This window comes from Dermacentor andersoni, chromosome 1 (assembly GCF_023375885.2).
Source record: "Dermacentor andersoni chromosome 1, qqDerAnde1_hic_scaffold, whole genome shotgun sequence".
NCBI classification, from domain to species: domain Eukaryota; kingdom Metazoa; phylum Arthropoda; class Arachnida; order Ixodida; family Ixodidae; genus Dermacentor; species Dermacentor andersoni.
This window is the reverse complement of record NC_092814.1, coordinates 218,050,477-218,072,665: the sequence shown is the minus strand read 5'-3', so window position 1 is coordinate 218,072,665 and position 22,189 is coordinate 218,050,477. Positions and strand designations below refer to the sequence as shown.

Below are 22,189 nucleotides of genomic sequence, written 5' to 3'. Positions count from 1 at the left end.
AGACCTTGGCGGCGGACGTGGCACGTCCTTTTTGCCGCAGTTGTCATGCGAACGTGATCTTTTTGGGTGAAGGCAACTGGTCAATAAACCCACATATGCTACCTGAAGGCATCAATGTTGCCGGATTCGAGACCCTCGTTATGTAATAAACGAGAAGAAAGAGGGTTAACCGAGGGGCTCGATTTTTATTAGTCATTCTTTTAGTATGAGTGTTTTAACATACAAAGTACTTGGGAGTAGTGCAGGTAGAAAGTTGCTGATGTCAGCTCTGTATTCTTGTTCTTTTTATTTGGTTAAAAGGACAAAGCACAGGTATTAAGTGAGCTTGCAAGCCTCTGCATGCAGTCTCCCTCAGAAGTCATTGAAGCAGTTGTTGACATGGCTGTTACTGATGGGTGCACCACGGCTGTTGCACAGGTGAGTTGTTATTAAGCCACATTCACAAGTATGTATGCCTGTTATTGTAATCACGAGCTTCTTGTAATGGTACTTAAAAGTGCTTGCTGCACTTCTTCCTACTTAGGTTTTGCTTTACTTTCCCTGTGCTGTCTTTTTTTCTTTTGTTATGGCCAAAATGTGTGTCGAGGCTGAAGTAGCATTCGCTGTACATACTTAACCACTCATGAGCAAGCATGCCTCATCTGCCCTTTGAGCCTGTACAGGAACTATATTTGGCTCAAGAGTTAAAAACAGCATTGTCTTCTGACTGGGAATGTTTGTATGCCATGTTTGAAAAATGGTGTAGAGCTCCTTTAAAGCAAATCTTAGACACCTTGCATTTCCAAGTGTTGAAAAGGTAGGCTATAGGAAGTACAGTATGATACCAAAAAGCCCAGTGCTCTTTTACTTAGCGCAAATGAACCATGTCACGTGTTATTGCACTTTTGCTGAAACTCACAAATGGGTTGGTGGTGTAATTGATGGTGTCATTGTATATGCCTCAAGGCTAAGTTAGGCCATATCAATGCTATTTCATCGAATACATTTTATTAGTAATTCAGGAGGCCTGGGCCCACTATGATGGCTTAGTGATTCACAGCAGCCACTTTCTAAACAAGGCTGAATGCAAAAACACTTGTGAATGGAGCATTGGGTGCACATTAAAGAACCCAAGGTTGAAGCTCTGTGTTGCTTTGAAATGTTAGGTCTGTCAGTCTTTTGTGTTTGGTCTATACAGAAGTAAACCATCTACATATACAGTATAATTATTTATGCCAGATTAGATGCAGATCATTTTATGTTCTAAAGAAAAAGCTGTTTTCTTCTATTAATGGCCATAAAGTAAAAAAAAAAAAAGATAGCAAAATTTTGTAAAGCAAGGGGTGCCAATATGGTGCAATACAAATGACTGCACAAGCCAGATTTAGTGACTAGACACAGTAGCGATTATGTGATTGCCATATTGCCACGCGCTTGCACCATGTGCTTGGGCCACCTGCTCCCAAAAGAACACGAGGACGGGCTGGCTCACGAGCTCGCACCTTGGTGTTTTGTCGGTGCTGCGCTGCCGCTTCGATGACTGGTACTTTAATGGCCTCTTTTAGAAGTCGTCTATCAATTAAACATGCCATTTTTCCCGTGGAGGTGCTGGGTAATCTCGACCCATGCAACAGACCCCTCCTAGCAGCAGGAACGCTAGACCGATACCAGAGCTCACGCCAGTACACCGTGCCAGCCGGAGAACCCTGGGATTGGCCCCTGAGTTGGAGCTTTTACCTGCAAGGACAACAACAATGACGGCAGGTATGGATGCTACATCCCATACTACCACAACGAACCCCGCGACGGCTGCTCTGGTGCCTCCTCATTACACGCTGCAAAAACCACGCATGACAAGTCCCTTCCATGGCGACCTTCTTGAAGACGTGGAAGACTGGCTGGCGGACTTAGAGCGCGTAGCGGAGTTCAGTGGATGGGACAACGAGTCGAAGCTCCAAAACGTTTACTTCAGCCTTTTGGACGGTGCTCGCACGTGGTTCCAGAACCGCGAAGGTGTTCTGACGTCATGGCGTGAGTTCTGTCGCAGCCTCTTGGACACCTGCGCCATCTTTGATCGCCGGGAACGAGCAGAATGGGCCCTCCAATCTTGCATTCAGAAGCCCAGTGAGAATGTGGCTATGTACGTGGAAGACATAGTGCATCTCTTCAGGCGAGCTGACCTCTACCATGCCTGAAGACAACAAGCTGTGTCACTTGATGCGAGGCATGAAAGAGCAGCTTTTTGGTGGATTCGTTCGTAGCCCACCCAAAACGGTTGTAGAGTTTCTCACTGAAGCCGTCACCATGGAGAAGGCCCTGCACCAGCGCTCACACCAGTACGATTGGCAAGTGAATCTCTCCTCTGTTACCAGCGGACTAAGAGCTCTCACGACTGACGTCGAGTCACCTCCCGAGATTATTTGATCGATAATCTGCGATGAGCTGTGACAGCTTCATGAACTGCAGCAGCCTTCAGCCAACTTAATAGCTAGCATCGTGTGTGACCAAGCGCACCATGCACTCTGCATACCACGTTACGAAGCATCACTTCAGGCCACTCCGCCACTTCAGCCCCCTGGACCACTTCAGGCCGCTACACCGCTTTACGCATTCACAACTTCAACTGAACCATGACGCACAACATACGCTGACGTTTTAGGAGCCACCGTCCTATCACCCGTTACACCTTCTACCGTTAGCGAATACCAGCGTGTGACTTATGCTGACGCATTAGGGCACCCTATCCCTGCACCAGTGCCACTACATGCCGTCACCCTGTATGCCATGCTTCAGTCAGCACAGATGCAGTTCCTTATTTTGGAGAGGCTCGTCTAGCCGCACGTAAATCGGACATTTGGCGCATGCCCAACCGATGACCGCTCTGTTACCACTGTGGGGAGGCGGGTCATGTCTACCGAGAGTGCCAGTCCCGCCGCCTTGGACTCCAGGGGTTTCCTGTTAATTCACCCCGACCCCGTTTCGGACAATGGCCACCTGAGATGGAAGATTTTATCGGCCGACAGCGCGCGCCACCGTGATCAAGGCACCAGCTGCGATCGCCGTCAGCACGACCATTCTGTTCGAGAGGTAGAAGTCAGATGTCGCAAGGACGATCTCCGAGCCCTCGCCTGGAAAACTAATGTCAGCAACCTTTCGAGGCGAGGCCGCTGACACTCGATGTGCGCAAGACCTCCAATCGACACGACCTCAGACAGACGGGTACCTGACGACACCGGTGTCTCAGGCTAGAGACAACTTTTCAATGAACATACTTGCCCTGATCGATGGTCGAAATGTTGCTGCTTTAATAGACACTGGCGCTGACTATTTGATTATCAGTGGAAAGCTGGCAAGCAGTTTAAAGAAAGTTGTTATTCCTTGGACAGGGGCGTACATACGGACAGCTGGCGGACATGTCGTCAAACCACTTGGTGTGTGCACTTCTCATGTACAAATTCAAAATTCTACGTTTCTGATCAGTTCTCTTGTTCTCTGAAAATGATCCCGTAAATTGATACTTGGAATTGACTTTCTTCGAGAGTATGGTGCCATCATTGACCTCTGCCGATGCTGTATATCGTTCTCTAGAAAGCGACGACACGAGACGCCTGCCGCCATAGAGCTGCTCTTCGAATTACCGACGACAGCGTCACAATACCACCTCGTGCTAGTGTAATGATTCCAGTAACATCCGAGAGCACATGCGAAGGCGAAGTACTCGCAGAGTGCAACGTCTTCCTTCTACTTACCCTCAGAATAAGCGTGCCTCGGGGAATCGTTGACGTTGGGAATGGCCAAGCTGACGTCTTGATCACTAACTTCACAAATAAACACCGACACCTCTTCCGTGGCACTGCTGTCGCTTACACTGAAGCCTTGGAGGATGTCATTGAGTGTTTCGCTTGTGAGGAAAGTGGCAGCGATGAAGAAAGCGTTACGAATATCGACATCAACAACGAGCTGTCAGAGGACAATAAGGAGGCACTGCGAGGACTGTTGTGTGAATTCAAGGACTGCTTCGCTCGATCGTCTAAAGTCAGTCAGACGCCAATCACGCAGCACATGATAATTAGTTACGACGATGCACATTCTATTCACCAGCAGCCGTATCGTGTTTCGCAGAAAGAATGCGAAGCAATTCAACAAGTCAAGGAGATGATTGACGATGGCGTCATCCAACCTTCAAACAGTCCGTGGTCGTCACCGGTTGTCCTGGTAAAGAAGAAGGATCGCATTCTCCGCTTCTTTGTTGATTACAAAAAACTGAACAACGTCACAAGGAAAGACGTCTATCCGTTGCCGCACATAGATGACTCTCTTGGCCAGCTATGGCGAGCCAAGTATTTTTCCTTCCTTGACTTGAAAAGTGGGTACTGGCAGATTGAGGTAGACGAGTGCAACCAGGAGAAAACAGCCTTTGTCACCCCGGATGGACTTTACGAGTTCCGAGTACTTCCATTCTGGTTGTGCTCTGCTCTGGCAACTTTCTAACAGATGCTGGTCACTGTGCTAGCTGACCTAAAATGGCAAGCCTGTCTCGTTTACCTGGATGATGAGGTCGTATTTTCAGACAGCTTTTCTGGACATCTTAAGCGTCTGCAGCAAGGGCTCGAGGCAATCCGATCGGCCAACCTCACCTTAAAGCCTCAGAAATGTCACTTCGGTTATGAAGAACTGAAGTTCCTTGGGGATGTCATGAGCTCGGAAGGTGTTCGTCTCGATCCTGAGAAAACTTCTCCGCTGTAGCTGCTTTCCTGACTCCTACCAACAAGAAAAGCGTTCGACGTTTCCTGGGACTGTGCGCATACTACCAATGCTTTATAAGCAGTTTTTCTAAAATTGCCGAACCACTTACTCGTCTCACTAGAGACAATACGCTGTTCATCTGGAGCTCCGAACAGGAAGCGGCTTTCACTGAGCTTCGACACCGCCTGGCATCGCCCCCTGTTCTTGGATATTTCGACGAGGAAGCTGAAACGGAAATTCATACCGACGGCAGTGATATTGGTCTGGGTGCGGTGCTTGTACAGCAGCAGGAGAACGGCAAAAGGGTCATAGCTTACGCCAGTCGCACCCTATCGCAACCTGAGTCCAATTACACTACCACAGAGAAAGAGTGTCTTGCCGTCATATGGGCACTTGCAAAGTTCCGACCTTATCTCTGTAGCCGCCCATTCCGGGTCGTGGCAAATCATCACTCGTTATGCTGGCTGGCAAACCTAAGAGACCCTTCTGGACGACTGGCACGGTGGAGCTTGCGCCTGCAGGAATACAACATGACCATCGTGTACAAGTCAGGCCGCACACACAAAAATGCCGACACATTGTCGCGTGCACCTGTTGAACCTGCCGATCAACACAAAGTTGACAGCGCTTTTCTCGGTGCCATAATCAAGGGAGACATATCTACACAGCAGCGAGCAGATTGTGAATTGCAACCTGTCATTGAACACCTAGAAGGCCGCAGCGTACGTCTGCACCGACAAATCGCTCGTGGATTGTCGTCAAGTTCTTTGCGACAGGGAATCTTATACAAGGAGAATTCTGCTGCCAGCAACAAAACCTATCTTTTGGTCGTACCAGCAGCGCTTTGTGATGAAATCCTGTTTGCATGCCACAACAAGCCTGCGTCCGGCCGCTTGGGTTTCACTCGAACCCTTGCTAGGGTACGAAAATTGTACTACTGGCCGAAACTGGCCAATTGTGTTAAAAGCCAAGCCTGCTGTGAATGCCAGCGCCGAAATTCACCCAATGTAAAACCTGTGCAATTGCTGAATCCTATCGAGCTGCCTCGAGGGCCCTTCGATCAAGTTTGTATGGACCTCCTGGGCCCGTTTCCGTTGTCTACTTCCGGAAACAAGTGGATCATCATCTCCACAGACTATTTGACCCGCTATGCTAAAACAAAGATTGTTCCTAAAGGTACAGCTTCTGAGGTTGCACAGTTTTTCGTACAGAACATCGTACTACATCATGGCGCCCCAATATGTGTCATCACAGATTGAGGGACAGTGTTTATGGCAAGACTGCTTGAAGAAGTTTTTCAACTGAGGTACACCACACACCGAAAGACAACTGCCTGTCATCCGCAAGCAAATGGCTTGACGGAAAGGCTTAACAAAACGATGACTGACATGCTGTCGATGTACATAGGCATGCAGCATAAGACGTGGGACGAGGTACTACAGTACGTCACGTTTGCGTACAATACCGCTACGCAAGAGACTACACACTTCACGCCATTTTCTCTTGTTTACGATCGTGAAGTTCAGATGATGTTAGAAGCCATGTTACCATGTGACAATTCTGACAGTCTTGATGTAGACACCGAGAGTTTTGTGCAGCGTGCCGAGGAAGCACATCAACTGGCTCGCGTGAACATCAGGAAACAGCAGTGTATTCACGCGCGACACTACAACCTCTACCGCCGACAAGTTGACTACCAACCGGGTGACCAAGGGTTAGTTTGGACCCTCGTTCGCCGTAATGGCCTTTCAGAAAAACTTCTTAGTCGGTACTTCGGCCCTTACAAAGTGCTTCGGCGAGTGAATGACTTCCACTATGAAGTTCTTCTGGATGGCACCTAGTCAGCACGCCGCCGATAACCGTGGCCCGAGATTGTGCACGTCGTGTGGTTAAAACCATATCGCACACCATAATAGTCATGGTGTTCGGACCATTACGTTTGTCCTGGGACAAGTCTTTCTGCCCGTCAACGATTTGTTTAGCATCGAGTCGATGCTCTTCTGGGAGGAGGGGTAATGCCACGCACTTGCGCCGCGCACTTCTTGCGCCACGCATTTGGGCCACTTGCTCCCAGAAGAAGACGAGGACGGGCTGGCTCACGAGCTCGCACCATGGTCTTTTGTCGGTGCTGCGCTGCCCCTTGGACGACTTCTACTTTAACGGCCTCCTTTAGAAATCATCTATCAATTAAACGTGACAATACAATCTCTGCCCTTAAATGCAGGAGATTCGGCACTTTGAATCTGAATGCCTAATAAACTATTGCATCTTTAAGTGCTTAAATCAGTGTGAAACTGAACCCAAACTTGAACCAATATTCTTGTATAGTACCTGCAGCAAACTTGAAAAAATAAAGAGGTTGCTGGTTGAGAACGAAGCAGTTCAAGAATTTTGGGTGTGAATGAGTGAAGAAATTCTTTAGGCTAAACAAAATAGCTTTCCTTCTACAGTTAGCCCACCCCACTTGTTTTTGCAAGAGAGTTTATGTGCACCAGTTGAGACAGATGCTGTGTATATTGTGCCAATTTTTAGTAAAAAGTGACGACATAATCGAAAATTTGAAACCAACAGTCATTAGATTTTATGTTTTTCTTTTACATGCAGCAAACCTCGTCAAGTTTGGTGCAGTGGTTGCCGAGAAAAACGAATTCTCGTTTTACATGTATTTAGATAGCACCCGAGCTGAAGCTTCCTCTTAAGGGCCTACTTCTCTGTGATGTGCTTACCCACTTATGTGACTTAGCACAGGCTTACAGTGCATTCATTTGTACATTTTGTTGTGCAAGGTTGAAGGTACCTACTATCGAGCAAGGTGTTATTTGAGATGCTTACTTTTATAGATTTCTCACATTGCTGCATACCTTTCTCTACCACATTTGCAGCTCCTCATACACCTTAGAGTTGTTTGCCACTATAAACAACAGTGGTGTGATACTGGGCAAGACCTCCTTGGAAGCATTGCTCTAGATACATTTCAAAGGCTTTGCAGCGAAACATCAAGGCACCAGGACAACTTTACGTGCTTAATCAAAGAACTTGTTGAGCACAGTGACGTCTTGAATTGTGACTGGTTCCTGGTTCAAATTACCTACTGCATTGACTTGTTTGGTGCTGGTGATCAATGCTTTGACAGCTTCTTTCCTCTTCAAGTCACCATGGTAAGAACTTGTCGGTTATTTTTAATCTTTGCATGTGTGATGTAGTTTAAATGCATAGTGTTACAGCATGTGCAGTTTACTCAGTGCTTTAAGGTGACAAATAGTGTTCATTCTAGTTCCAGTGCTTGACTATTGTATGCTTCTACATGAAATAAATTAGGTGCTACGCACATTGGGCTGTAGTGTTTATGGGAAACAGAAAGTGCGGAATAGTTTTCAGAACTGCTCTTATGAATATTAATGCAACATTTGGAGTGTTGGTGGGAGACTTTCAGTGTTGCTAAAAATTGTGTTGTTTTTTAACTGTGCATACTTCTTGTGTTTCAGGCCGTTGCACCAAAAATTTCTATGCACTATATTGTTCCCGTGGCTCGGATATTGGTTCAGATGTTGGATAAGGCCTGCATTGAACTCGATGGAGCAAGAAAACAGAAAGTCCTTCATTTCTTGCATGCCTACCTAAGCTTAGGTAAAACATTTGTTTTGTGTGAGCTTTTATCTTTGGGAAAACTGCAAAAGATGTGAACGAACAAGAGGACAACACAAGCCCTCTTGGCAGCTGAAGCACTTATTTTGCATTTGGCAAGATTTGTGAAAGAGGGAATGAGGGCGCACAAAGGAACTCATACAGGCAGTCATCTTTGTCACCAGCACCAGCAAAAGTGGCATATGACAAACTAACAAATTCAGCACTGTCGAGAATGGCAGCACGGCGAGATGGGAGGATATAAGACAAGTGCAAGGTAAGCTGTAATGGCAGTGGAAGTGCCAATGGTGTCATTAACCAGGAAAGGTACAGGGAACAAAAAATTGATGGCGCATTCATTCTATAGAGATGCTCGGCGATGGTAATGGAATTAGCATTATTTATCGCAACCAGTCTGTAATTAGCGATTATGTGCTATCAACACTTGTAAAGTGGAATTAACGAGACAGAGACAGGGTTGCATTATTTATTCAATTGCAGAATGTTTCTTTATTTTTATGTGGTTTAGTTGCTTTCTACATACATGTTTAAGAACAATAATGTATATTCGAATATATTGAGATGATATGTATGTCCTATACATCTGTACAGTCTGTTTCCGTGGTGCAGCGCTGGTGTTCGGTAGTCCATGCTTTCTGCAACCTGCTGCCCATTCGTCCATCTCCCTGACGTGGCAGTGGCGCTTGCATTACTGCATTTGCTCCAGCTGAGTGGCATGTGCTTTCACCGTCTTTGCTGCATAGCAGCGGCAAATGGCTTCGACACGCTGTTGCTTGCATTCTTCCAATTCCTTGGCAGTAAGGACCTCCTTTGGGCGATGCATGGCGGACAGCACAGTGCAGTGGTGGTAGTGGCCATGGAGTCTTTTATCTTCCTTTTTGCGCTCGCACTGCATGCTTGCAAACAGTTTCTTCCTCTACGAGCTCCTGTTAATGCTTGTGCGAATGGCCAATTTGGCAAATATTAACTACTACAGCCTGCCGAAGCCGCGCTGCTGCCTTTCTTTAATTTTTCAGTGTTAAGCACCTTCTTTGAGCGAGGCATGTGAGACAGCATTGTGCAATTCCTTACTTGCTAGCTTGGTTGCTCCCTATTTCATTATGCTTACCCAATACGTTGGATTGGCCAAGAAGCTGGCGGTTAAGCAGATGGGAGGGAGAAAAAACTTGAAAGAGAAAGTAGATCAGGGTAACATAGAAATTTTAATGCTTGAGTACTTTACCTACGCACTTTCCAGGGGCCAAGTATCTATGTATGCTTAAATCTATATGTGCTTGTATCTAACCTTTTTCCCAGCCTACCTGGCTCACTGCGTAGTGTGTGGTCGAATGAGTAGCGCATCAGACTGCTGTGCTTAGGGAACAAGGTTCGAAACCAACAATCGGACTATGTGGCAATGTGTACATATACGGTAGAATTTCGTTGATATGTTCCCGTTATGTACGTTTTCCCGGCGCCAACGTTCGCAATCGAGAACACAAAAAATTATCCAATAGAGTTGCTAATTTTTTACTGGTTCATACTTTCCCGGAAAACACGTTTTTTTCGGCACCAACGTTCAGTACGTCGCCTAACTGCGATTATTGTACGATATGTTTTTTGCCTGCTAGATCCCATGTAAACAAGAAAATGCGTGAGGCGCGCTCTATCAAGAACAGTATGTAGTTACCCGCCGCGGCAACTTCACGGCTATACTCGCCCACCCGTCTTACGTGAAAACATCGGCGTGCACACAGGTTCTCATTTCGGTACCAGAAAATCTCTGGGGTCATTGCACGCAGCATTCACAGCTATCACTGCCAATCCTATCATGATAAGCATCTTCGCCTATCTGTTTCACAGCACATGGTGCCGTCGGAAGCGTACCGCAAGCTTTTAATAGGCGATAACCGGAACGCGTCACCGTTCCCTGCTGCAGACTGTGATTGTATATGTTTTCTGGCCGCTGGATTCCATGTGAACAAGAAAAAGCGCGAGGTGCGCGCGATCGAGAACAGTATATAGCCGCCTGTCTCACGTGAAAACGACGGCGCGCACACTTTCATATTCCAGTATCAGCCAATCTCCACCTGTGTCGTCGCACGCCACATTCACAGCTGTTGCTGTCAAACCTATTGCAATAAGCATCTTCACCTATCTGCTTTATAGCGCGTGGTGCATAGTGCCATTGGCAGTGTACTGCATGCTTTTAGTAGGCGATAGAACTAAAACGCGCCACCGTTTCATGCTGCAGGCTGCGCCATGTGGGCGTCACATTTCACTTTGGCGGCATCCGGCATCGGCCACCAGCTCAATTTCGTTTCTGTTTCCCGTCGCCCTCTTAAAACACCACGCAATACGAAAACAACAAAACGCATCCCGGGCCGCCGGAGCACCACCAGCTCGACGCGTGTCGGCGTCTCGTGCTGCAACGATCCACGCGAGGCTTCGAATTATGTAGATGTCAACAATAGTTGAGTTTGCCAACTTTTTTTAGTTACTTCAGATCGTACGTTTTTCTGGTTAGTACGTTTTTTCTCTTGGTTTTTTCCCAAATGTATGAACGAGGTTCTACTGTATTCTGCTCTTCACCGAACCTCTTTCACGCCGACATGGGTCACAGTAAATGTGCGACTGGGTAGGCACCGCTGTTCAAAGAAACTCTTTGACGCCGACTTGGAGCACTGGGTATGTGCCACTCGGTCGGTGCTGGTCTTCAATGAACCTATTTGATGCCAGCTTGAGTTGCAGGGTATGTGCCAGTAGGTGTGTGCTGCTCATCAATGGGTGTCTTTGACGCCAACTTGGGTAACTAGGTATGTGCCACTGGGAATGTGCTGCTCCATAATGATGAAAAATATCCTTTAAATTTCTCATATGCTGAATGGAATTGAACCAACACCACAAGGGTTCCTTTAAGACAGCAGCAACCCGACGCATTAGCAGGCTTCGCCAAGAATGCGCTTGGCATGTGCCGCTTTTCAATGAATGCCTTTGAGCTAATGCTTTAGCGAGATGTGCCATGAATGCACTGGGTATGTGCCACTCTTCACTGAACCTCTCGCCAACTTGTGTCACTGAGTATGTGCCACTGGGTGTGCAGCAAGCGAGGGAACGATTCTCAGGGTTCGCAGGCACCGGCGTTCCATGCTTCTTGGAGGCCATACGTGAACTTCTCGGCAGCGCCACTAGATGGTGTAGCCTGTCCAGAAAGAAGCGCAAGAGTGAAGCTCGGTTGCTGCATTATGCGTTTATCAGCATTCAGAGGTGACGGGCAGGAGCAGGAAGTCATGCACATTTCTCATTTCATAGGCCACGTGCAGGCTTTGTGGCAGCACTGCTAGGTGGCGGTGAATGTTCATAGGGAAGCCTGAGATAGGAGTCCTGCTGCAGTACACACCGCATACACAACCCGTTTCGACGGTGGGAATACGTTGTGGTGCTGTATTGATTCAATGCTAAATGCATTACCACCAGCAGTCATAGTGAGGTGAGTTCTGCATATATTTTTGACAATTAGGAAACAGACTTACTTGACAAAGGCTAGTCAAGCTCGGGATGCTGCTTGCAGATAGAGTCTTCTTTCTCATCGAATTCCTGCATCCGTTTGCAGCAATGGCCAGTTGGCAGTGGTACAGTGGTTGGTTTCGAACCATGTTCCCTCAGCACCACAGCGCGATGCTATAACCATTCAACCATGGGCTACACGGTGAGCCAGGTTGACGGATGGATGGATGGACGGACAGATGGATGGATGGATGGCAAAGAAAGAAAGAAAGAAAATTTGGCAAAACACCCATCTCACGATGACTGTCGATGCTAATGCATTTAGCAGTGAATCAGTATAGTGGTATAATGTATTGCCACCACCGAAACAGGTTATATATGAGGCATGTACTGCAGCGGGACTCCTTTTTTGCGCTTCCCTAAGAACACTTGCCACCATCTAGCGTCGCCGCCGCCAAGCCTGTGTGTGGCCTCTGAAATGCATGGTGCGTCGGTGTGTGTGAATGCTTAGAAACGCATCATCTAATGTTTCTAAGTGCCCTACTGCTGTGGTGCTTAGAAATGCGCTACAGCAGTAGGGCACCATTGAAGAATAATTGGGAGGAGATGATGCGGTTGCGATGGGAATTGCAATGGACACTAGGTAGTTAGGTAAGAACAAAACAGAGAAAGCTGCTGTTACGGTAAGAACTGAGAAAGCTGAAACAGCGGATAAAAACAAATGAGAGAAAACGATAAAAAGAAAAGAGGAGAGAAGAGGCTAAAAACAGGTTATAAGAAGGGGATAGGAAAAGGAAATTACTGTGACAGGAGGACAGAAAACGATACATGTGAAAAGGAGGACAAAACAGCAGATTTGTGGTTAAAGTGGGTAATAAAAGACATGGTTACAAAATGTAACAACATTGTTAGGAAAGTAACAGTGTAGCATCCGTCTATAGAAGTTCGATAAAAGGTTTACTAACACATGACTGACATTTTTTTTGTCCATTATGAGTGCCTTTATGGTCTTGAGCATTCTCATGGCCTCATGATGTTTTACAAATGTGCATTCTGTGAAGGCAGGCATGTGGTGCCCCCTTTGCTGGTGTGGGTGACCATGATGATTGCCTTTTTCATGTATGTGTTCCTTTTTGTGTTCTCAGTCTGTCCCACTATATTTTGCTAAATGCAAAATAAACCCTTCATTTGCCAGTAGTGCATGTGTTGTCTTTTCACTCATCCGTCTTTCTTGTTGTTTTCACTATGGATCTTAAACATTGAAACATCTAGCCCAAGTCAACACCTTACTGCCTTGTGTCAGCTGTAAGGGGTTGTTGAACACTGTGGTGTCTTCCTTCATGAAATTGTTGAGAACTCTTTACCAGTTTGATTTTAATCAATCTACTTGACACGACGCTGCACTAAATTGCACAAAAAGTTGTTTAATCTTGGCCCTTAATGTGTTTTGTTTTGTGATTAAATAGTTTGGGTGTCCTTTGTGTTGTTTGATTTAATGTTCTGCTTTGATTTAAATTTTACTGGGAAGTCTGTTTCCATACGAAGTAAATAATTAAAAATTGTTGGTAATGTGTCAAAGAAAACATGGTACATTTAATTATTTTTTTAAGATAGGTGGTAAATTAATTTTAGTTCTAAAGCTTAATTACAAATTAATAAGTTTGTACAGTTCTTTCAAGTTTACAACATACAAATTATTTTCTCTAAGTTTAATGACCATTACTGTGGCACATTTATTATGCAGGAGACCATAAGTTTAGAAGCAATATACTTAGCTGGAGTAGCAGTTCATTGGCTATTTTGTATCTTGTGTAAATGTGCCAGGCTATTACTCTTTGGGAAATACAAAAGAGATTAGTATTTGCTGTGAAACAAATGTTCTCGTGATTTGTTTGTGCTGTCTTACAGTATGAAACTGGTTGGTTGTGATGGAAGGATCTACTTTATTTCCTTAGTAACTTGTGCCTTTTTATTAGAAACTTATAACGCTTCTTTCGTTTTACTTATATGGCAGTTTAGTGCCAGTTTATACTTGTGTGGATAATGCCGGTTTTAAGGTTGAAGGAAATGGAGGAAGCTTGAAATTTCCAATGAATTTGTTAATAAATGAGTGTTTTGCTTATGGTTTCCTTTTTACAGATAGATGTACTTCCCAAACAGATGTGCTGTGCAGTAGCAACCTAAGTCATGCAGCAATAAAATGCCTTCTCAAGAAAAAGTGCATTGTTCATGAAGCCTTTGGTGAGTGACACCTTTTCACCATCTTTCGTATTTATGAAAGATGATGATGAAATGAAATGAAGCTTGTCGAAGATCTAATTGCCTGTGACAGTGCTCAGCATTTCAAAAACAACTTTTTCCATCAAAATCAACTTAGTTGAAAAGGCTGCAGTGCAAAAAAGACACGGACGGAGACAAGATGAGAAGGACGAGCGCTGAACTTCCAACAACATGATTGTGAATCGTTCATGAATATATACATGCTGTCTGAGCCAGGGGTTATCATCTGTGCATGCGTAAATATGCCAGTAAATATGCCCACCAGATGGTTCGCCTCTCCTTGATGACGGAAGTGTTTACAAGGTCGGGTGAACCTTTTGTTATCAAGAAGAGTAAAACGTGTGTGATACGGAAAATCGCAGAACTTATATGGATTTCTAGACTTGGCAAAGGATGTGTCAGCATGGTGTCCATCACGTTTGCAGACAAAGAGCTGGCATATTTACGCATGTGCAGATGATAACCCCTGGCTCAGACAGCATGTATATATTCGTGAGCCATTCACAATCGTGTTGTTGGAAGTTCAGCACCTGTCTTTGTCGTCTTGTCTCTGTCCGTGTCTTTATTGCACTGCCGCCTTTTCAAATATGAGCCAACACACCCAATTCACCACATAAATCAACTTAGCTTTAGAAAAGGCTTTTCTTGCGAAACACAACTCATAGAATTTACTAACAATATATTTATCTACATTGATGAGAATCTAGGTGTTTGTATCACATTTATTGATATTTCGAAAGCTTTCAGCTGCGTTGCTCACTCTCGACTAATAGCTAAACTCCAAGCTAAGCACGAATTCCTTAAAGCATCATCCTAGGTGAGAAATCATTCTTTCTTACAGTAGTTTACTGTTGTTGATGCCTTCTCAGTTCCCCTTAGAAATGTAATATCAACGTGTTCCCGAAGTAAGCATTTTAGACATGCCATTGTTTCTTATTTGCATTAATGACCTACCATCTCCTGTCTTCTCTAATAATCAACTCTTCACTGACGACTGCATAATGTGTCGTAAAATCCATTCATCATCTGGCCACCTAGCTCTCCAAAATGATCTTCGTCTTATGACCAACTTGTGTTCACACTGGCAAATGTAATTTGATGTGAAAAAATTTAAAGTAATGACCTTCACCCTCAGGCAGCACTTTTTTATTCACAACTACTCACTTAATAATTGCGACTCATCTCATGCGACATCCCATATCTTGGCATGCATTTAACACCAAGCCTGTCCCAGAAGCTTCATATAGATAAAATAGATAGGTAAACCTAACCTTCATGGAACCGCTACCTTAACCTGTTAATTTGCACATCAAACATTTATTTGTCTCCATCTTGGTTATGCACTGGCCATCTGGTTTCTATTCCAGGACTACCTAATACACTTGAAGCAGTTCAAAACTGTGCTGTGCATTTCATTGCCAAGAACTGCAGCCAGTAGTCCAGTATTACCAACATAAAGTCTCAGTCAATACCTTCTTTCGATTCACACAGAAAAATCGGCCTTAGTACACTGCATAAGATAACTTCCAGCCATCATTCATGTACCCTACCCCTCTCCTAACCACCTTGTATTTTGTGTCGCTTACACAATCATCGTAGTTTCAAGCGCATCTTCGAGCTCACAAAAGCATTTAATTTGTCAACCCTCTTACAGGCCATTAAGCTATGGAATGGTCTTCCTGACAATATTGTTGACATTCACAACCCTGTGATGTTTAAATCAAAAGTAACTACTACCATATTTCCATAATATTTTATAGTCTTTTAGTTGCCTTGTTTGTTTACTTCACTCTAGTCCTTGCTAACTATTGCACAACTTATTTCTTGTATGTTCACGACGATCCTCTTGTGGAACAATGTATCATGTCCACGTTGTGTAAAGATATCACTTATATTTTGTTTGCACCCCCTCACGTAATACTCATTTTGGAGCCTGTGAGACCTATGAATGAATTAATGAATTAATATTATTATTATGTATCAATTTTGTATTATTGCTGAATGTTTGCTGACTATGTATCTATTTAACCTGTTCTTTTCATTCTATTTCTTATGCAATAACTTTTGGTCATAGTTGTGTTACCTTTCTTTTAGTATTTCTATGTGCGCCAGTATTCAGACCCCTGGATGTTCCTGGGCGGTCATAAATTAAAGATTGAATAATTAATTGATTTATTGTTTGATTAATTTATTGATTGACCCTCTCCCAGCAATCTCCAATTACCCCTGCTTTGCATTGGCTGGCACCATCCTGTGGTTGCATATTTCCTAATCCTTCCACACTACTTAGTCATTTGCCGTCCTCGGCTGCGTTTTTCTGCCTTTTACACTCATTCTGTTCTAATTGACCACCAGTTATCTTCTCTATGGGTTACATCACCTGCCCACCTCTACTTCCTCTTACTGTGAACTAAAATATCAGCTACACCTGTTCTCTCAAATCCATACCGTCATCTTCCTGTCTCTTATTGGTATGATTATAATTTTTTGTACCATGACTCATAGTGCAGGCCTTAGCTTCTTCTCAAGCTTTTTTTGTTACTGTCTAAGCTTCAGTCCCATAGGTTGGTTCTGGTAGATTGCTCTGATTGCTTACTTTCCTATTTGAGGATATTGATGAGCTGCCAGTCATGAAGTCATGACTTGGGAGCAACTTCCATATGTGCTCCAACCTTTCATTTCTTTTTTTTCTTTTTTTTTGTATCTGGAAAATTACTTTTCATAATCCAGGTCTGCTGTGACTAATACTTTAGAACATTTGTTGGCTTAATCGGTATGATGCCTGTTTAATAAACGATAATGTTAATGTAATATTAGATTAAACAGGCATACAGATACAGTCAGGAAGCTTCCCAAAGCAGTCACTGAACATTTCAAACTGTCTGGTCCCAATCGAGGAATTTATAACGTTATATTCTATAGTCATACTTTTGTTCTTCCAGTGGCAGAAATTACAGAGCTATATCTCATCTGTAAGTTCAGCACACTGCAACCAATACTCATTAATGTTTCAAGTGGAACTCTGGAATCTACTGGTTATACTAATGGCAAGAATTTCAACAGCAGCACTTAACTTTTTGCAGTCTTACGCCTGGTCAGAACAGAGCTCATCATATCCCCCTAATCCCTATTTTTTATATTTTATTGCGTTATTATGCATGGTTCTTTTTCTTTTTTTACTAATTTCTGTTTGAATCTATTGTCATCCCTCTTTGAATGTTAGTGTCTTTTTTGCCATTTAGTAGTTATATTTGGCCAATCTACTTTTTTTTCTTTCTCTTTAACCCTTTGAGGGTCAGTGACGTAAATATACGGCGCCGCGAACAGGCCCAAAATGGTCGATGCCGTATATTTACGGCACCATCTGTACGTTTAAAAAGCCCGCCAATTTACTAACTTTTTCTTTTCTGGCATGTGCAGCCACTACGTGGGAATACAGGGAATTTTTTTCTCACGCCTCCCTCTCGGTTTTCATTGCATGGTTTGTTTTAGACCTAGTTTGCTCCGGCTCATCTATATACTATCGTTCGCGCGTTGGCTTGAGCGCGGGGGGGGGGGGGGGGGGGGGGGGGGGGGGTTGGGTTTTGTTCCACAGGCAGTTTCGGCTTCTTGCGCTCGCAAAACTGATCGCTATCTCGTTACTAATCGCTCAAAGGGCAACCGCCTGTTTCTCGCTCGTTTAGTGCTCACAGGGGTGCCCATAGGAAGGATGCCGCCGTGCATGCATTTCCTTTTCTTTTCTTTTTTTTTTTTCTTTTTTGGAGACGCACGAAAACTAATTGCGTCTGGTTGGCGATAAGATGAAGATTAGCAGAAGTTTATCACACGTTTTGCTTTTTTGACGGGTACACAACCACAGTTTTCTTGAGTGCGCTCACCTACGCAGTTCGATTACGCTATGAACGTAAATATTAGTGTAAGAGCAGTAATAGGTGAGAGTTGCGGAATATTCTGTGTGCGCATTTTCAATGCCTTGAACTATGTGTATAACAATGCATCAAATTTTTTATTCCTATAACTTTATTTGCTTTTTTATTGTTGCTATTCATGAATGTAGAGCACATATATACCAACGCAAAATATTTTTTTCTCACTTCACGGTCACCCTAGAAAAATTGCGGTAAATTTTTTTCGAAATAAGTCCCTAAGAAGAATTGGAACCTGCAATAAAAAAAATCGACCCTGGGCGGTCGCATATGGCGAAAAAAAATAGACCCTCAAAGGGTTAACAAGACATTACAGTCTTTATATAGAATTGCTTGGGACCCTCTAAATCCTTCGTTGTGCAGCTCACTTTGTTGTAAAGATCATGCACCGCTGCACTCACAATAGTGCAATTGAGCATGTTCAATAAGAGAAAGCTTTATTTAACATGAATTAAAAAGAGTCTTAGTGAAATAAGTCTCTAATTGTTTTGTGTACACTTCATCTGACAGAATGTGCAATTTCAAGCGACCTTATTTTGCTGAAGTTCATGGCGTGCAGCTTGGCAAAACATGGGAGATACGCATTGTATAAAGCTGCAAATTGTTTAATGTTGCTGTTGCCTCCCTTGGCATCAAAATTCTCGGTCTGTTTGCAGGCTCTTCATCACTGTTGCCTGCGTTGACATTCACATCCTTTCTGCCCTAGATGGCTTTAAAGACCTCGTCGGTGGTTAGTTATGATTTTGATCATCGCGTCGTCATTAAGTGTGACTTCTTTATCAGCCATCGCACCCGCTGCTGTGTTACAACTAGCAGCTTATGAGTTGAGCGATTTCTGAAGCAGTACAGCAGGCCTTCGCTGACATTGGCACACTCCTCAAGTGCATTTCTGGTGTTGCCGTTAGTGCTAGTGCTGATTCCAGCTCAATGGCATCTGCAGATGGCAGCGGCAGCACCAGTGTATGTGGTGTTTGTTGTACAGCAACAATTCAGCCTTCGTGGATGCCTAAATTCCTTTGTTGTACAGGCAAATTCATTGTAGTAGCCTTCGTTAGGAGACATTCACAATCCACATGAAAGGTGGGAATTTGTTCAGGATATAATTAGAGACATTTAGCCTGTCCGCTATTCCGGTAAACGGGAGCGGTTTGGGCGGATTGCCGGATTTGCAGGGGCGTAAACGTGAGCGGCCAGAGCGGTGCAGCCGCCTGGTAGTGTAGAGTTCAACCAGACAAACACAGAGCTAAAACTGCGGTAACACACTATATCCTGCTTTGCTACTGGCGCAAATTTTTGGCAGCGGCGTAATTGTGAACACGATTACGCCACGGTCGAAAATTTACACCAGCAGCTGAACAGAATATAGTAATTAGCTTTGTGTTTGTGTCGTTGAGCTTTGCGCCGCCAGCTGGCGCCACCAATCTGGCCGCTCACGTTTACGGCCCCGCTAAACCGGCAAACCGCCCGAAATTGCCGGAATACCGGACACGCTAAAGGTCTCTATTATTTCCTCGTTATAGAGGTCATTTTGTGGAGGCATTCATTGTAGAGGCGTTCGACTGTATTTTGTACCTAGTGATTACTTTTCCTACTGGAGTATTTTGCTTTTAATTGATATGTTATGAGACAGTTCTCTCTCTGTCATCTCTGCATACTTACTGCTTTTTAAAAGAAAGAAGCCTTCCAGATTGACACTGCCTACTTACACGTCAGAGTTCTTTACCATCACTATCTTTTTTTTGTCATCCCCACCTCTTAGGAGGACTTGCATCACATTTTTTACCTCTTGCCCCACTCACTATAATAAGTGATCCCTCCTTTTGAACATCTCAACTTCCTGAACTCTCACTTTATTCTTGTGTATCCACTTATGTGCCTCGCCCCTTGGGTCGAGGTAAAGTGAGCTGCGCATAGAAATGCTGCTAAGGAAAGCAGTTGTTGCAATAGTGAAGGTGAGTCTCCTTGTCGAAGCATTAGCTCCAGGTTGAGGCTTCACTTGGTCACCCATAGTATTTTATTTGAAGTGTCCGCCTTCTTGTGAACCTTTTGTTTTGTTTGAATTTATTCATTAAGTTTTAGGAACGCTATAACTATTATTCATAGTGTAGAGTAGTTCTCATTGTTAGCCTCTGGTTTCCTGCCTTTTCGGTTATGGTTATTATGTGAGTATATGTTTTTTATATTGCACAAACATTTTCCTCTTGTGTTTCTGAGAACGTTTGTTCATACTTCTGTTATTCTTACATTTAGAGCGTTTGTAACATACGTAGTTTCCAGGTGCGACTTTGGATAGTGCATTTATGTAACATGCCCGTCCCATCCGTAATTTAATAAGGCACTCAAAGTGCAATAATGCAGTATTACAATCAATGCAATTATGAATTCAGGCTTAATGAGGGTGAGCAGAAATCTTTACTTCCACAGTGAATATTTGAGTACATACCTTTCCTGCTTTGTATGGGAAATGTTATGAACATCTGGGTTCAGTATAAGCGGCTTTGGGTATTTGTTAGTTCATGTCCAACCAGAAAGTGTTGACAAAATATATTCACTGAGTTAATATTTGATTGAAATAGCCTCGTTTTTATTTTCACCCCTTTTTGCGAAGCAAATCACACCACTTGAAAGGCAAATTTCAGTAGCTTGTCTGATATTTATTATGCTACATAAGTATAAAGGGCCCCTGAAACGGTTCGCACAAATTTTGTAGACGCGTAGGGTACAGCTTAAGTGAACATTCGCACCACAATTTAAGTGAAGTGTGACGTATTAATGAAACTACAAGCTATTACTAGTTGCCCTCCTCCCTAGCCATGCTTTTCCTCCTCAACTCGTTCGCCGAGCGATCGGGGCTAAGCTCCGCCTTCACTGGTTCTGCGTCCCGATGCGACGTCACATCGTCCACTTCCGGTTGTTTTGGAGCCCGCCCCCGCCCGCGCGAAACCTCTCCGCTAGCCGCTTGGCCGTCGACCTCAAGCGAGAGCTATCGAAGCAGCGTGCGTTGCGAGCATTCTGTCGTAGCGCCGACCGTGTCTGGTATTCAGGTAACCACAGGCAGGCTGGGTGTTTCGGCAGATGGCTGTAGGCATAAACTCAAGCTGATGAGGGAACTTTGGTGTAGACGTACGTGAGCGGCCTGATCGGTCTGCACGGTCCAGCCACTTGTTGGCGCAGAGCTTAACCAGCCAAACAAAGAGCTAATATTGCTCTAACCAAGTGGAAAACATTTTAAACATCTACAAAAGCAACGTGTTCATGATTACACTCCTGCGAAAAATTTACACCACCAGCAAAGAAGAATACGTTTTGTTACTGCTACTGTGTGTGGTTGAGCTCTATGCCACCAGGTGGCTGCACCGTGCAGACCATTCACATTTGCGCTTCTGCTCACCCGTTAAACGGTACAGTCGAGTGGCCAGGCCCTGTCACCTTGCACTTGCGTTTGCCCTAATACCGGACTCGCAAAGCGCTATTGCGTTAGTAATCTTCCGGTGTAAAGTGACGGCCGCAATTGCGCAAATCCTGACGCCGATCGGATAGCGGCAGTCCGATGCGCTGCAGCCAGTCCGCTCGTCTACTGGCTTGCAGAGAGACACAATGTCGCAGCTGGACATATTGCCAGTCGCTACATTTGCAGTCCACAACGCAACAAAGTCAAACCATAGCGCTCCCGAAAAGACTGACCGAAACTGACGGTGGAGCTCTGGTCAAGAACGGAGCACGTTGTAACACAAGCAGACGACACTTGCTGTGTGCCGGAATTTGTTCTTGTGCATTCCCTTTATGTTACTTTCTTTTTATAAATACAAGTTAACTAACATTCCAACTATTACGAACATCATTTGTTTACCATAAAGTTGGAAAAATTATAGATCACGCGCCCTGGTCAGCCAATCGGATAGCTCGCCCCACTGACGTCATATGGGTGATTTTCGTCATATGGGTAGGGGCGGCTTAAAATTCCGCCGAGCAGTGTGCTGCAATCGGCAGCGATGTGCATTTTTAAAACCTTATAATAAATTACACACTTTACGTGGAGCACTTAGATGTGTCAATTAATGATCAGAAGGAGCTACTCTAACGACTCAGTACGTTTGTAGAAAATCATCAAAATCGTTTCAGGGTCC

The 22,189-nt window shown here is 44.4% G+C and overlaps 1 protein-coding gene across 4 annotated transcripts in view; it reads left to right on the top strand.

The window, feature by feature from the left end:
• LOC126548235 (uncharacterized) overlaps positions 1–22,189 on the top strand; it is a 64,623-nt gene that overhangs the window by 26,663 nt on the left and 15,771 nt on the right. For all 4 annotated transcript variants that reach the window (XM_055063112.2, XM_050196382.3, XM_050196383.3 and 1 more), the window contains exons 9-12: positions 301–417; positions 7,608–7,883; positions 8,211–8,352; positions 13,996–14,097. In XM_055063112.2, coding sequence (XP_054919087.2) covers positions 301–417; positions 7,608–7,883; positions 8,211–8,352; positions 13,996–14,097 — 637 coding nt within the window. The remainder of the gene's footprint in view (positions 1–300; positions 418–7,607; positions 7,884–8,210; positions 8,353–13,995; positions 14,098–22,189) is intronic.